Source organism: Magnolia sinica, chromosome 2 (genome assembly GCF_029962835.1).
Source record: "Magnolia sinica isolate HGM2019 chromosome 2, MsV1, whole genome shotgun sequence".
Classification (NCBI taxonomy): Eukaryota; Viridiplantae; Streptophyta; class Magnoliopsida; order Magnoliales; family Magnoliaceae; genus Magnolia; species Magnolia sinica.
This window is the reverse complement of record NC_080574.1, coordinates 44,019,929-44,037,018: the sequence shown is the minus strand read 5'-3', so window position 1 is coordinate 44,037,018 and position 17,090 is coordinate 44,019,929. Positions and strand designations below refer to the sequence as shown.

The 17,090-nt window shown below is 41.4% G+C and overlaps 1 protein-coding gene across 2 annotated transcripts; it reads right to left on the bottom strand.

Annotated features, from left to right (window-relative positions):
• Positions 1–203: 203 nt before the first annotated feature.
• On the bottom strand, positions 204–10,321 carry LOC131237056 (metallocarboxypeptidase A-like protein MCYG_01475). 2 transcript variants are annotated; one of them, XM_058234698.1, is made up of 11 exons: positions 9,881–10,315; positions 9,219–9,276; positions 9,024–9,134; positions 7,790–7,927; positions 7,061–7,130; positions 6,919–6,974; positions 2,438–2,563; positions 987–1,126; positions 824–896; positions 662–736; positions 204–580 (listed from the first exon to the last, which is right to left on the bottom strand). In XM_058234698.1, exons 1-11 carry the CDS (start codon positions 10,048–10,050, stop codon positions 272–274), a joined length of 1,326 nt encoding a protein of 441 aa, XP_058090681.1. In that variant the 5' UTR covers positions 10,051–10,315; the 3' UTR covers positions 204–271. The 2 variants fall into 2 exon arrangements, with proteins under 2 accessions (XP_058090681.1, XP_058090682.1); XM_058234699.1 differs by lacking the exon at positions 2,438–2,563 and having other exon boundaries at positions 9,881–10,321.
• Positions 10,322–17,090: the final 6,769 nt, after the last annotated feature.

Below are 17,090 nucleotides of genomic sequence, written 5' to 3'. Positions count from 1 at the left end.
ATAGACATTCTGTTTCTAGAAAGGCTTTCTTTCCACCCCTTGTGATGATTCCATGCAACCAACCAACCCCTTGAATATCTGAGAGCTGCACCCTCGACATTGTTGGAGGCTACACCATCAACCTCCACTGGACAATGTCGCACTCATGCTAAAGCTGGTGCATGCATCACAGTGATAAATGCAACGAAAACTGGCACCATGGATCAACAAATACATCTCTCTTCTATTTCTATATAGCAGTAGATGAGTGATAATGTAGCTGTATTCAAATTCAATGAGATGGGGTTGGCAAAATCACTTTACACTTGTTCTTTGAGATTCTTGAACAGAACATGAACATCAACAAGACCGACGACAATAGAAAGAGCCTGAAATAAGTTCTCAACTCTTGCATACCAAGGTCAAGCATTTCCATTCTCCTGGAACTCTTGCTCCTCCCCTTCGAATTGTCTTCTACATAAGTGTCAATAGAAACCCATTTACCTGAATTGGATGAGGCCTCCGAACGGATCTTATCCAGCCAGGTGGGCCCGGTCTTGAAAATCGTGATAAACGCTGCAGTCCAGCTGCTAACAACTCTCTGAAAGCCAAAAGAAAAAATTGTGACATTTCATGTTATACAAAAGATGGGTTTATTTGATTTAACCGTGTAATTACGTACGTTGAAAGTGATTCGATCAATGGGGTTGAACATTTTAAAGCAGTCTTTCGATGACGTCTCCGAATCTCCATAAATCTGCTCAGAAAGGGGGGAAAAAACACATTAAAGCATCTGTGCATCCATCTTTGTATGAAAGAGAAGCCATGAAACTGTCTCGCTGACCTCAAATGTGAAAGCCATTGGCACCTTGACAATGTCATGCATATAATCCGTTGAAGTGCCATGTGCTAGATACCTGAATAAAAAATATGAACTTTATAAGTTCCAAGTCAGTGTTGTCGTGCTTGATTTTATCATGAGTCTACACCGAGTGAAAGGTACAAACCCGACAGAGCCCCCACCAGAGCCAACTAAGCATCTATCTTGACAATGCAGATGGTTCAAGTTTTCTAGCATTGACCTCATTATATCCGCTGCGAATCCAACTGGTGTAGTATTTCTGTGGTCGTATGGCATGAACAAAGCCTAGATAACCAAGAGGTTAAATATGAATACGAGTTAAAAACAAAGACGATAAGAGGAGAAATGATGAATGAAAATGGTAAAGCATGCTTCCAACTTCTAATGAGCACAGTGCACTGTTTTACTTATTTGGTGCCCCACACTGAATCTGCACACATTGCACAACCTTGATCAGGTGGGGTCCCCATCATGGATGGGCCACTTCCAGGAAACCACTCAGATTGGACAACCTACCCATCCAAATGGTGGAAACTTTCTTGTGTTCAACCACTGGTTATTATATTCTTTCATACTATCAATTGTAGGCCACAGGTAGGACAGTTGAGTTTGTTTGATCAAGGTTTTGAATATTGGTATTCGGCAACATATCGGCCTAGCCGAAAAACAACATGCGCATAGGCTGATTTTCTTTTCTTTTCTTTTTTTGGCCCAACAACTTTTGAAAAATTATCAAGAAAATAAGAGAAAATGCAGAACAAATTAATCTATCATTTCTTTGTAAAATTTTAAGGTGTATTGAATAGTGTATCAGACCATTCTTTGATAAGGATGTTGTTTGTCAGCTTGACCTGATGAATGTCAACCAAAAAGGCCCTAATTGAACACAAATCATGGACGATTTGATAGTTCTTTTTTATCCCCTTTCCTAATGGCAAGCCTGATGTGCTAAAATGGGGCCATCATATTGAAATACAACAAATGGTGGATGAAAAAAAATAAATGAAAAAGGCAATACTTTTCCTCTTCTATTTTTCCCAAAATGATTCATTCTGCTCTTATTCAATGTATCTCACTTAAATCTTGTGTTTTGATCCCCAAAATAAGCCTAGGTCTAATATAAAATAAGCTTTCAAGGTACCTATTTGGTAGAAATAATGAAAAAAGCATTAAAAAAAAAAAAAAAAAAAAAAACGAAAGTATTTTTTTTTTGGAAGTAGGGCCAGTTTCGGTGGGGACACGGGCTGATACAACCTCTTTAAAAAAAAAAAAAAAACAGACTGGTTGATATTGAGTAATGGGGGTTGGCAATACTATTAATTTTTTCAACCATTGCCGATGCACTATGGGAACCGCTAGATGAATGGTACAGCTAGATGAATGGTGCGGATTACGGACCATTCTGCTCCATGTCCGATTTGAGAGTGGCACATCCTCGATTTCCAGCCGAAACATTGAATTAAGAATTTAAAGCTTTAGCGTGAAGTTACTAGTCTAGTTTGCTGTATGGTAATTTCTCATAAGAGCAGGAAAAAATGTAATAGGTTGTCAAGAATTTATCGGAAAGGAATACCAAAAAGTAGAAACATTGGTTACCTCCATTCCTGAGTGCACGTTCACCCATATGTGTGGATTGAATGATTTGGAGATTTTCCGCATTATTTGAGTCTCGGGCTCACTAAAAGGAGCGGATCCGGGGTTTTCTTCATATGGATCAAAATCCTAACATTAAAAGAAAAAGAAAGAGAAAAGTACAGAGAAGAATAAGAAAGTAGACATAAGAGGAGGTATTATACAATGCTTGGTTGAAAGAAACGGCATTTTTTGTACATGACCCAGCATTGGCACAGGCAGAACCTGCCTTTTGGTAACATAATCTATGAATCTGGTGGGCCATTATGGGATAGCCTGTGCCAAATAGCTCCCCTGTTGATGGTCGTAGTCATCTTCTGAAAATGGACAATTGCAATCAATGGTCCAACTCTAACAGGAGAGAAATCAGATGGCTAGGATCATCATAAACCAGAGAAGTTTGGGTAAATCTACCTTCCAACATGGGGCCACCATTGAACATTTTGGATCTCTAAAAAGTGGGTCCCATATAATACACATCATTGTTGGTGCAGATGCTTGAATAAAATTTTTATCTCCTCCAACAAAATAACCCAACACCCACCGGACCTCGTCAAGGTGTTTTCAAAATTGCAAGTTTGGAACTATAACATAAGGATTAAATATGCTGAAAATATTTAGCTGGAAAATGTAAGCTTGATGACCAAATAAGACAATAGAGGTATTATACAATACTTGCTGCCAAAGTATGCTTTGGGTCGTCAGTTGGAGAAATTAAATGGTGTAATGATAAACGCTTCGTTGAAAGACCCAGTTGTATGGAGAGTTCATGGTTCGGGCAGATTCTCGGTCTGATCCTTCTATTAGCTCCTCACCATTCTGCAAACCCCCCCCCCCCCCAAAGGTTGTGGCTTTCGTATGGTTGTTGGGAAGTAATAGGGTCCTTATGGTGGATAACTTGATTAAGAGAGGAATGATCCTCCCAAACATTTGCATCATGTGCAAGCAAGAAGCGGAGACAGTGGACCACTTATTCATTCATTGCCCTTTTGTTGGGAAGGTGTGGGAGTTTATCTTTGAAACTCTCAGCGTCTCCTGGGTATTGCCATCGTCTATGCCTTCCTTTTTAGCATCTTGGCATGAAAGTGGAGTTGGGAAGGAAGGAAAAACGGCCTGGCGGTTGGCGATGATGGCATGCTTGTGGGCCATATGAGGAGAAGGTGATGCAGGACAATTAACCACTTGCTCTAAAAGCTCGAACTGTTAGAGTATGGCGAATTAATCCCTTTACCTCATAGCCCAGGCCCCACATCGCATTGGTTAGGACCTCGGCCGGACCCCCTTCGTGGGCCCCAAATCACATGGGCCGCCCTCCCCGAGCGTGTCCCCGCATCCCACGGGCTACTCCACTTAAGCCTGATGTGAAATGCGCATTAATCACCCCCGGTGAGGAGTCTCGAACACGAGACCTCCTCCGTGGGCCACACCCACCCTTAGTGTGCTCCTGTATCCCACAAGCAACCCCACTCGAGCTCGGTGTGAAAATGACCCTGCATTAGAAGGGAATAGGCATTGCTTCGAAAACAAATTAGCTATGGTTGAAGTCATCAAATGCAAAGTTATTTCATGGGTTGATCTCTTTAAGGATTTGGATGCTTGCATCCTTTTAGCCCTTTTGGGGATGTAATTTGCTTTTTCTGGTAGTTGTTGTGTTGTGTAATTCTTTTTTGCTCTCTGCAGCTTTTCAATAAAATCGTTACCTTTATTAAAAAAAGGTTTGTAGAAGTGAGGACCATGGGCTAAAAATTCACCAGGCATTGGAAGTCCATTGTATCTTTGTTCCTTTGTTCCTATATATATATATTTTTTCAATTGAATGTGGACCAATGCTGTATTTTCTTACCTATCTATCCATTTGCTGGACATGTATTGAAGTGTTAGGGTTTCTTTCATCTGGGAGATTTTTGCGGTATGGGCCACTCAAAGTGAGTTCAATCACATCAATGGTATGGATCATTGACCCACATGCTATGTGGGGTCTTCGGCTCCTCCTCGGGACTCAAATGGGTAGTCGCCTAGCCACAGGGACATTGGGCTTCAAGCACTCTAATATATGCGTAATGGTGTTTGTAATGTGATGTCCCCATAATCAAGACAACCACCTTTTTGGATGGTTAGCTTTGTAGTCAATTATCCGTTTAAGAGAGTTTTTTTTTTTTAAAGAAAAAAAATAAATAAATGAAAGACCACGCTTTATTAAGGAAAAAGGCCAACAAAAGCAAAAACAGAGAAAAGAAATAGAACAACGCAACCTAGATTGACAACTACTCAACCCAACCCAAGAAGATAGATCCCAAACATGATCCTCTTAAACCCAAGTGCTGAAGATCTTCCAGCAAGACGTTCACGCTGACCACCCCTGACTCAGCCAAAGAATCAGTGTCCTCATTTGATTCACTGAGAGAATGGACAAATAAAATCTGCTGCCGGCAGTAATGTCGATTATTTCCTCCCCTATGTCAATTAGGAGACATTTAGCTCATTCCAAAGGCTTCTTGATGGGGACATCACGCGCACACGCGCACTCACGCCGCCCCCCCTACGCACGTACGTACGCAGAAGGAGGACCCCACCATCGATCTGGCTCGATGACGACGTCCAGAGAGGGCCTCCTAGCTAGAAGACAAGTTTTGGTTCAGAAAAGTGGCCCGATAGTCAAGAAAAGCCCACCATGGGATCTCATGATCGTGGCCCACTCATCGGATTGGTTTTATATTTTAGGTTTTGCTTATTGTTATTATTTAGAACATCATGAACGCTTTAGATTTTCTCGTTTGATTTTTATTTTAGTTTACTTAATCGCCAAGTAATAGGTGTCGCACATGGTGCGAGTTTTTGGGTATAGGGTTCTCCCTATAAATAGGCACCCCTTGTAATTCTTTTCATTCATTGAAGTTAATAAAAAATTCCTGCTTTATTTTCTGCTCTCTTCGTGAGTTGTGGAAGAATTCAAAAGTGGGTGCGAAGCCCTCCCTTTTCGAAGGGCTAACTACCGTGGTGCGAAGCCACATCGATCCCAATTCACCCCCATCTTCCATCGTCTTTTTTTTTTCCATCTTCCCCCACCATCCGTACTTTGAATTTGTCCTTTTGTTGCATCAGATTTCTTCATTGAAGCAGGTTTCCAGATTTCGGCCTGCAGGCGAGCTGAAACTTCGGCGGAGCACCACGCACAAACCGTACATCGGATCGAGCTGAAATTTGGAGGTTTTGGAGTCCATCCCTGGCTGACCAGGGCCAAGGTGGCCTTTTTCTGAATAGTGGGCCCCACACACGTGCGGCCGGGATCACACGCACGTCCGTTTGGGCCATTGTTGCTGTCCACACACAGGATCATCTTTTGGCTCAGGTTTTTATCCTCTTTTATCCTCTCATAGCCGTTTTTCATGAATCCTAACCCTAGATTACATGATCCCTAATTGATTTGCCTCTTTTTATCACCTTAGGGTTCCTTGAATTGAAATTAGGGAAACCCTTGGATTAGGGACTAATTTTTATGCATGAGTAGTTGATTTTATTTCCCTTTGACATCGTTTGGTTTATAATTTTTATTGGTCCAGTCCTAGCCTGTGTCGGCTTGGACCCGCATAGATTCCCCTTTAATTGAATGTTTGGATTTTCATGTGGGATGTGGAATTTGTGTGATTGTTTCTGAATTGGTGTGATCTAAGCCTGAAATCTAGCATATCATATTTAATTTTCCATGTCCTGCATCACTTCTTTGAGCCATACGCGATCAAGTCTACCAATTTCAATTTTAATTTATTCTATGGTAATTTTGGAAGATAATGACAGGACCTGACTGACCCAACCTGAGTTCCGGTTGGGTTGTGAAGGTCCTAGGTTTGGGTTTGAGTTGAAAACACCAACTGGATTTGAAATCAGGTTGGGTTTGGGTTGAGAAAATTCGGGTCGGGCTAGGTTGGGTTGGGAATAATCACATCATTTGGGTTGGATTGGATCGATTATAAAAGACTTTGGGTTGGAATTCAGGTTGGGTCAGGTTCTAGGTTGGGCTCGGGTTGATCCTCAACCCAAACCCAAACTGCTCGAGTTGCACCCCTACCGATAGTTCAGAAGGAATGTTCTCTAAAGGGTAAATTTCGAAGAGAATAGATAAATGGCCTTAAAGTAGGAGAGTTTAGAAGAAATTCACTGCTATTGTAAGTGCCTTAAGGGTTGCTATTTAGTGAAGTTCTCCTCATCTTTTCTCTTGCAATTATTTTCTAGGGTTTGCATGTGAAGACTATTTGGGTCTACATCACTATTCCCCAGTCTTTAACTATATATTTTTTTCCGAATATTTCCTTTACTAGTTGATTTTCCATCTATTAAGAAGAAGAAATGGGATCATCTTCAAGTTGAGCTAAAGAATGCATTTAAGAGCAATAAATGACAGCAATGGCATTATGTCTAAGAAAACAAAATGACAAGGAAGAACAAACTTTTTCCTTTTTGCCCCAGTCAACACTCCAATTTCGGTTGAGATCAACCCCCCTTCCTGCCAAACAACACGAACTTCAGCATTCTGACATGTAGGCAGAACATGTATCGAATCAAAGTTCAGAGTCAAATAAACCGTCCTACCATTCCTCCTCTCACAAAGATCTCCTGCTTCAACAAGCCCGCGGCCATTTGGATTTTCCATCGGCACCACCTACCAAATAGAAAGCTTATGTCATTCCAAATGCACCCAAGTTTCTTAACAAAAGTTGGGAAAACCATGAACAACATCAACAGACTCATGTTACCATGTCAGTTATCCAAATCCACTATATACAGATGAGTCCTTTGATAAGAATCCCAACCAAATAGAAAGCTTATGTCATTCCAAATGCACACAAGTTTCTTAACAAAAGTTGGGAAAACCATGAACAACATCAACAGACTCATGTTCCCATGCTAGTTATCCAAATCCCCTATATTCAGACGAGTCCTTTGATATGAATCCGATCATTAGCACAAACAGTGAAGAAAATGAAAGGAGTTGCATTTGAGAACTTTGAAGCATGATTTAGACAACCCATTCACATGAGTTCCATAGTAGGGATGAGGTGGTCAGAGATATAATGGGCAACAACAACATTCATTGATCTCAAAATTCTTATTTTAATCCGATTCAACCCATTTACATACAAGGCAGAAGTGATATTTCTGAATGTGTGTGTAGAAAGAAACTTATATGCAGTAACAATAGATCCTGCCTGAAGAAAAGAACAGCGGAATTTTCTTTCCTTTTATAGCAAGCTTTTTAAAAATCTAACCAATAACTTTCTTTTTTTCAAAGAACAATTCAAATTTAAATACCCAACTTACCTTTATCACAAGGTTCTCCAATATCTTGTTTAAGGAAAACATATCAATGCGGGGAATCTTGTGCTCTTCACTTAAAATTCCCAAGAGCCGCAATGCAACTTCAGAAGTAATAAGCTCCCTCCCATGCTGTCCAAAACTCTGGAAGACAAGGGAATTTTCTGTCAAAAACACCAGCCATCAACAACCTGAGACATTCTACAAAATACAACTACAAATGTCATGAACTCCTAAAACCACTAATTAATAATATCATTACAATCATCACCACTATTTTCCGATATAGATAGAAATTCGAAATTTCTTTTCTTCGGGTATATAGAAAGTCTTGGTCTTGAATAAGAATAACATAGGGAGTTTCCTTGCTTAATTGCACAATCAGAATATGAATCCCCAAATGCCAACAAACATGGACTGTTTATTATACTGCAGCATGAAAGTATAAATGGGATGAGATCCACAACTCTTGGAAGCAAGACATTTTTGTGCTATACATTTATACTGTACACATGGCACATGCGGATGATGACTGGAATATCCATTCACCATATGGCTCCATAAATGAACCACGGACCATAAAAGCATCATGATCAGATAAAAGATAGCACAATGTAGTGATTGTTAGAGACCATTTTTAAATGGTTCTGATTGCCCGATGTTGTGAATTTTGGTCTATGACCCATTCATGGTTTTTCCCGATGAATGAAGGGTTTGCACAATCATGCACATTTGCCACACATACAGCATAAGAGAAAAACTTTGCTACTCCGGCAGAGTTTGATTTTTGATATGCAGGCACTTAGAAAAAATTGTGATGCAAGAAGTCATATTACACTGTCAAAATTATGGTACCTGGTGTAGATGTAGCATGAATTAAAAATTAAGCCTATTTGATTATCTAACTGTCGGATTGGTGGACATTTATTGGATGGCTACAAGTGAAAAATATCCAACGGTCCTACTTCCACAAACAAATGTCCATGAATCAGAGGTTAGGATTCTTCAACCAATCTGATCTTGTGATTATGACTCGACTACAGTGGGACACACAATCTTATCGGCTTTATTGAGTTAATACCTGTCATGTGTACAATTTCTGGGTGCCTGTGTATCAACTGTCATACAACTTGAGTATCATATAACTACTGATGGCATAAAATGGAGAAATCCTAATTTAAATATTGTATGAGTTATCCTAAATGTAACCCAACAAGGATTGGATGATTGGAACACTTACAAGAAGGATACGGAACTTTGAACTACTGTCGATATCTTTCTTAACGCGATTGTATGTAACTACTAAGATCTCTGAAGAATAGCCCTTACTTCCAGCTCTAATCGTCTCCATCTGTTTCAAATCACCCAAATTCACATACTCGAGAAGCAGAATTCTCCAATAACTAACCCCCCAAAAAGGAACTACATTACTCACAGTTAATCTGTCAGGATGTCGGCCCACCAATGCCTTCACCCGTTTCATCAAAGAATCGCTGCAAGATTCCACAAAGCCGACAAAAACCATGAAACATTGAGAAAATAAAAATAATTATAAAAAAAGAAAGAAAAAAACCAATCCAATTCCATTTTTAGTTTACCAAAATCTGAAAGATAGTTTTGCAAACATCAGAAACAGCCGTCTGATTCGGTGATTAAAACCTGACTCAGAAATACTGTAGATTTCCAAAACTAATCATCGCAAAAGCGTCCAAGAAGAACCACCCAATCCAATCAATTCTCTGAAATAAAAGCAGTCTAAGAAGATTGAAAAGGATAAGTGAGTCAAAATCAAAAGAAAAAGAAAATTCATAAAAACATAGAAAAACAACAGAAATATCACAACATTGCTGAGGAAAAACTGCCCAATCTAATACAATTCATTGAAAAGGCGTTCGAATGACTTCGAAAAGGAACAAAACAACAGAACCCAACTAAATTCTTCTACAAATTCCTCAAAAAAAAAAAAAAAAAAAAGAAAAAGAAAAAAAAAACAGAAAAATAAGGAAAAAACCTTAAAAAAAAAAAATCGCCAAAATTTCTCGAAAGAAAAGAAAGAGATATTTCAAAAATCCAAGAAATGGGTATTGTGGAGGGTACCTCGAATGGTAGAGATCGCGTATGATAGGCGTGAAAGAATGTGTTGAGGGATTTCTGCCATCAACGACTGTAGAAAGCTGAAGAAGAGAGAAGAAGAAGAAGAATAATAAGGAGAGAGAGAGGAAAGAGCCCATCTGCACAGAATAAGCTCTCTCTTTCTTTCTTTTCATTGCTTTTGCTTTTCATTGGATTTCGATCTGAAACGTGGAATTTTCAACGTCGGCGAAAATGAGAGAGAGAGAGAGAGAGAGAGAGAGAGAGATTCCTTCATCTTTCCATGTTCTACGGCGATGGTTATAAGCTGGCATTAGAATTAGAATTTCGGTGAGGGTGGGCCATTGGTAAAATCTCATAGACAGGCCATTTTGGACAGTTGGCGAAGATCGAGAGGAATCATATGATCGTCCTCGGAGCGGATTGCCTGCGGTCGAAAGCCAGGTGGGGCCTACCGTGATGTTTGTGAGAAATCCATTCCGAAAGCCAGGTGGGGCCTAAAAGATTAACTAGGCCACGAAAAAGGAAACATTAGAGATTAAACGTCCACCGTTGAAATATTCCTGGGGCCACGTAAGTTTTGAGTCAAGGTCAATGTATATATATATATATATATATATGGAAAAGGTTTAGGGTCCAATGCTGTCGAGGTCATGGGAACTTCCCATGAGATCAAGTTGTGTGGACCCCACCATGATGCATGTCAAAAATCTATACCGTCAGTCAGATGTAAGATTCTATGGTGGGCCTAGGAATTAAAAATTAGGTCAATCCTTGACTTTTATGGGCCACACCAAGTGTTTTTATATGTTTTATGCATGTCTTTACATGATTTTAGATGGTATGGCCCACTTGAGTTCCGTATGCGGATGATTTTTGGGACATCTTATAATTTAAAGGAGACCCATCAAATGCACGGTGTTGATGTTCGACATATATCATGATGGGCCCCACACAACTCGACCTCACGGGAAGTTCATATGAGCTCCACAGCATAGAATCTTTATCTTTATATATATATATATATATATATATATATATATTTTGACTTCATTCCTTGGGAAAGACTTGAACAGTTTGGTTGGCACATAAACATATTTTCCTACTTACTTTTTTCCAATCACGTGGCTCACTTGATTTTTGGAGCCAACTCAATTTTGGTCGCTTGTCGTAAATTGACGTGAAAAAACGGTTGAATGGGGTAGATTTCTCACAAACATCACTGTAAGCCCTACTTAGCTTTTGATGTCAGGTAATCTTGTCCGTTGTTCTCATGGACTTTTCCATGGTAAGAGTCTGATCCCCTTCATATGGTCCACCTATGTGTAGGATCTGTCTCAGTTTTGCTCTTATAACTTGAAACTACACCAAAAATTGGATGGACGGTCTGGATAAAACCCATGCATCACGGTGGCTACTCAAAAAGTCCTGCCCTTTCCAGCTAGAGACGGGTACCGCGTCCTACGCGGATGGACTGACTGTGGACGGTTGGCTAAGATTGGGACGCCAATTGCGTCCTACCATGCCCGTCTCCAACCGGGAAGCGGCGGCAGCTTCGAGTGGCCACTGTGATGCATGGGTCTTATCCACGCCGTTAATCCATTTTTTTTTTTATTTATAAGTTTAGGGTGGAATCTCAAAAATTAGGAAGATCCAGTGATCAAGTGGGCCACACCATAGGAAGCAGCGGTGATAATGATTCTCACCGTTGAACATTTTTTAGAGCCCACCTTGATGTTTATTTTCCATCTAAATTATTTATAAAGTTATATAGACTTGATGAATGGAAAACACAAATATCAGGTCCATTCAAAACTTCTGTAAGCCTAGATAAGTTTTCAACGGTAAAAGTTTAATCGTTATTGCGTAGTCCACTTGAGCCTTGGATTTGCCTTATTTTTAGGTTTAAACCCTCAAATGATACGGAAAAAAAAATGAGTGGACGGTGTGGATAAGACCCAAACATCATGGTGACCACTCAAAGCTGCTGGCCGTTCCCATCTCAAGATGGGCGGGGTAGGACGCAATCCGCATCCAGAAGATTGAGAGGCATCATATGATATTGGGCACCAGGATATGTATGGTATCCGTGGGCCTTGAGTTTGTGCAAGTGGGGTCCCATTTAGGTGATCCAGACCGTTGATATGATGGTCCACCTCTTGTTTGTGCAGGATGTCATTAAGATGGGTGGATCTGATGGATGGCCTGATTTTGAATGGTTGGGGAAGATTGTGCCGAAGATTCTTCCTTATCCTCGGTTCTTGGGTTTATACAAGTGGGCCCCGCGTTTTGGCTATTCAGACTGACTGATGAGTTCCAGCGTAGATGATCCAGAAAGATCTCCTGATAGGACATCTTGAGCCCTTCTATTGGATGCATATGGGTCCCTATCGATCCATTAGCTAGAGTGCACTCGTCTCACACGTGGAAACAAGGAAAATTTGTGAGAGCTTGCAACCGTTGCGATCCCCACTTGCCAGATGCCATGTCTGTAAGATCGAGCTTGGATCTTCAACAAGTGGCAATAGGTGTACAATAAATAAACGGTTAAAATTTTAAACACGTGTGTGGCCCATTTGATGATGATCAAAGGCTAGGTTTGCCTGATGGTCGGTGCTGTTATGTCGTGCTTGTTTGTCGTCTCCTGACGCGGGTGTACTTGCAAAAGCGCGCTCGGGCGGAGGGCACTTGCCGACTGTTTGCGTGATTCTTAAAATATTATTTTTATTAGTTTATTGTTTTCCTTTTCGGTTATTCCCACTTAATCGGCAAGCATTACTTTGTCCGCTTGGCGTACCATTAATGGACTAGAAAATGATTTCCTTCTTAAATTTAAAGTCACCGACGGCCGTGTTTGTCACGTGTAATGTGCGTTGGCATGCAAAATTGATAAACCGGCTCCAACCAAACCGTTCGACTTCGACCCAAGCACCAAAATAAGTAGATATATTCAACATAAACATAAAAATATATAATTAAATTATGAAAAAATTGGTTGCTTACTCAATCACTTACAAAATTTTATAATGATTACACGTAGGAGTGTATATGAATCGAGCTAGGTCGGTTAGCTTGCTTGACTCGACTCGAAAAAGCTTGATTCGACTCGATTCGAAGCTAAGTTCGAGGTGATTTTTTGAGCTTGAAAATGAGTTCAAGCTGACCCCAGCTCGACCGAATTCGGATCAAACCCAGCTCGAATAGAACTCGAATCGAACTAGTTCGGTGACTCGGTTACTCTGATATTGATGTTGCCCACCAAGTGTTTGATGAAATGACTTAACGAAGTGTGGCTGGTGTCACGCCCCAAACTCGAAGATCGGATTCAAAGGAATCCCGATTGCAAATCTGGTGCTGACAGCCTCCGTAGTATCCCATTCTCGGTTCCTAGCGTCCATACACCAGATTCCGATCCTGGGATCCTACAAGGAGGATTTTTTTTTTTGTACATTTATCTCGTAATAAGCATAACCACAAGTATACCCAAATCATAAAGGCAACATCATCATCACATATCCACTAATATAATCATTTGAATGTAATGCTGAAAGGAAAATACATATATCAAAAATCAAGCTCCAAAAGACTGCTGGATGCTCCAAGCTCAACAATGCTGCAACCTAACATCTCCTGCACGCATCTATCGTGCATAAGCTTATAGAAAGCTTAGAGGGTGGTGTAAGTGTGTGCACAAGATAAGTGCCAAGTATTCAATACAATGCCATCATCATACAGTACCGAAAATACTAGTAATCCACAAATCGTACAATATCGGACAAGATCATGAATTATCAGAGTAAGCAGAAATACTGACAAGAGCAGGAATTATCAGAGTAAACAGAAATACTGACAAGATCATAAATCATATGATAACAAAGTAAACGAAAATACGGACAAGTCCAAGAGTCAATCAATATCAAAATACGCAATATACGACAGCTATGCAAATGAGGAGTTATAAAGAACCAAATATCAGATGTCGAGGATGCGATGCAATATGCAATTCCTGATGAGTTCACGAATGATGTCAGTCGTACCTAGACCACATAAATGCAGAACACAGTAATTCAAAATTCCCTATGCCACGGATGTAATGTAATGTGTGGTGTGAATGTAATGACCATGCTGGAGTGTGAAGTCGGGATGATAGTACGTAGTATCGCAGGCTACAGGGTCTATCACAAAGGACTTTTATCCAAACCAGTCCCATACCTAAATTTAGATAGTCAGACCCAATGTGGTAGACTCCGGATCTCAGGTTAGTCGCGTGCCCAACCGAAATCCTAGCCTTGCGAAGGTACACAACAATTAGTTGCGCACCACTAGCCCGAGTGGATAGTGAATGAAATGAATGTATGAGTATGCGACTCCTACTCAATAAGTCCACATATCAGTACAGTTCCTCTCTGGGATATCACCAGGGTTTAGTTCACTCCAAATGGCACTGTCTCTCTCCTAGCAGCACAGTCCAAGTGAGCGTAAGAAACCTCACTATTCGCCTAGCCAATAGTCTGCCAATACCTATCCGGCACGTCGATAGCAGACCCATTCATGAGCCGGTCAAACTCAGCCTAGTAATGCTCCCTACCCTCGCGGGTAAGGTCACACCCCCTTCCAACTGACCACGACACAGTGGGAGACGCGACCTCCTGGTATTCGGCACTCGGGCGCTCATGTATCCACTCGTCTCGACGTTGGGGCGTCTCCTGGCCACTGAGGTTTAGGAATTTTCACCCAGGGACATCTATGACGCCCGTATGCTAGAACCGACATTTCTGGTGTCCCATCTGGCTATCCACAATATGCCTGTGGAGGCTACGGCCCTGATGTCGCTCGGGCGTACAGTGATCATAATGCAAGATGCATGAGTTATACAATCTAGTCATGCATCAATCCTGTGCATACCGTGCGCTCATGTGAGATAACCTCTGCCTATCAGGGAGTCTCATAACAACCTGCCTAATGACATATGTAATAATCAACAACATCTCATAACAAACACGCAGATGATGCGTATGGGCATGTATCATGATCCTATGCTGTCACATACTCATAACTGGCATCAATAACTGGCACCGACAATCGGCATCGAAAATCAGCCTCGACAATGTGGACATTTAACCAACATTACCTCTAAGGAGTGACCCACATAGAGCCTAACATATAGTGGACCCATGGCCTCACAAAAGGCCTGATATACAACACCATGGGCCTCACTCAAGAGCTTAATACCCACCACGATGAGCCTAACATACATCACAATGGGCTCCATCGCCTGGCCCTCAAATGTATCACAATGGGCCTTATCACATAGGCCTCGACAATCGGCTTCGGTAATCAAAATCGGCCTCGACACTCGGTCTCGACAATCGAAATCGGCTTATACGATCGGCCTCGACAATCGGAATCGGCCCCAATACACGGCCTCGACAATCGGAATCTGTATCGGTAATCGGAATCAATCGATAATCAGAATCGACAAATCGGTCATGTCGATCGAAATCGACAATCGGTTATGACAATCGGAATCGATCGATAATCAGAATCGGTAAATCGGTCACGTCGATCGAAATCGACAATTGGTCATGACAATTGGAATCGATCGATAATCAGGATTGGCAAATCGGTTACGTTAATTGAAATCGGCAATCGGTCACGACAATCGGAATCGATCGATAATTAGAATCGACAAATCAGTCACGATAATCGAAATAGACAATCGGCCACGGCAATGGAGATCGATCGATAATCAGAATCGACAAATCGGTTAGGTCAATCGGAATCGGTAATTGGCCACGACAATCGAGATCGATCGCTAATCAGAATCGGTAAATCGGTCACGTCAATCGGAATTGGCAATCGACCATGATAATCGAGATCGATCGATAATCAGAATCGGCAAATTGGTCACGCCAATTAGAATTGGCAATCGGTCACAACAATCGGAATCGATCAATAATCAGAATCGGTAAATTGGTTACGTCAATCGGAATTGGCCTATACAATCAGAATTGGCCTATACAATCGGCCTAACCAAAGGCCTAAGGGAATGTCACATGAGGACTTTTAACCATCATTGCCCATCAATGTGGACATTTAACCAACATTGCCCTTATAAAGTGGACATTTAACCACTATTGCTCCAGGGTATGGCCCACTTGGAACTTATCCGATAATGAGGTCCATAGTCTCTAAGAAGATGGATGAGCTTCATAAACATTCCACACTCATCTTGGTGGACTCACATATCGGAATTGAGCCTCATATATATAATGCAACAGGTCATACTTCACAATGGGCCTCACACGAGGGTCTCATGGGCATCACAATGGGGCCTGCACAAGAGCCTCACATCCATCACCATGGGCCTCACACAATGGTCTCATGTACATCATATTGGGCCTCATCGAATGGGCCATAATACATCATATCGGCCCTTATTCAAGGGCCTCATATATCACATCGGGCCTTATCAAATGGGCCCCAAGCACATCATATCGGGCCTCACCAAATGGGCTCTAAATACCTCAAATGGGTTGCACCAATGGGCCTCATATGCGTCACAATGGGCCCGATGAGACAGCCCATACGGTTCAGAATAAATGGACAGCATGAATATGGACCATATACAACATGTTGGGCCTGCAAGATGGGATAGTGTGTATGTAACACACACCTCACGATAGGCCTCATACATTCACAATAGGCCTCAATCAACCAGCAATTAAGCCTGATAAAACACATGCTTCTGGTGGGCCTGAAAATTGATGGATGGCAAGGATAAAACATATATCATGGTGGACTGCATCCTATGAACGGCGTGCACACAAACATACCTCAGGTGGGTCCTGTCCCAACTGGACAATGTCAATAAAATACATACACCATGGTAGGGCCTACCATCCTATAAACGATATAGATAAAACACATACATCATATTGTGGCCCAACAGATGGGTGGCATGGACATACAATATTTACATCAACGTAGGCCCCACACCACCCTAGACAGATGGATAGAGTGGATATAGAATAAATACATCAAGGTTGGGGTCCACATCCCCAAACGGATGGACGTTGAGGATACAACACAAGCCTCATATGTGGGCCCCACATAGACTTGCTGACGTGATACACAGCATACAGCTGGTGTGTGGATGGCACATCAGGTGGGTCCCACGTAATGGACAGTCCTGATATTCATCAGATGGGTGGTG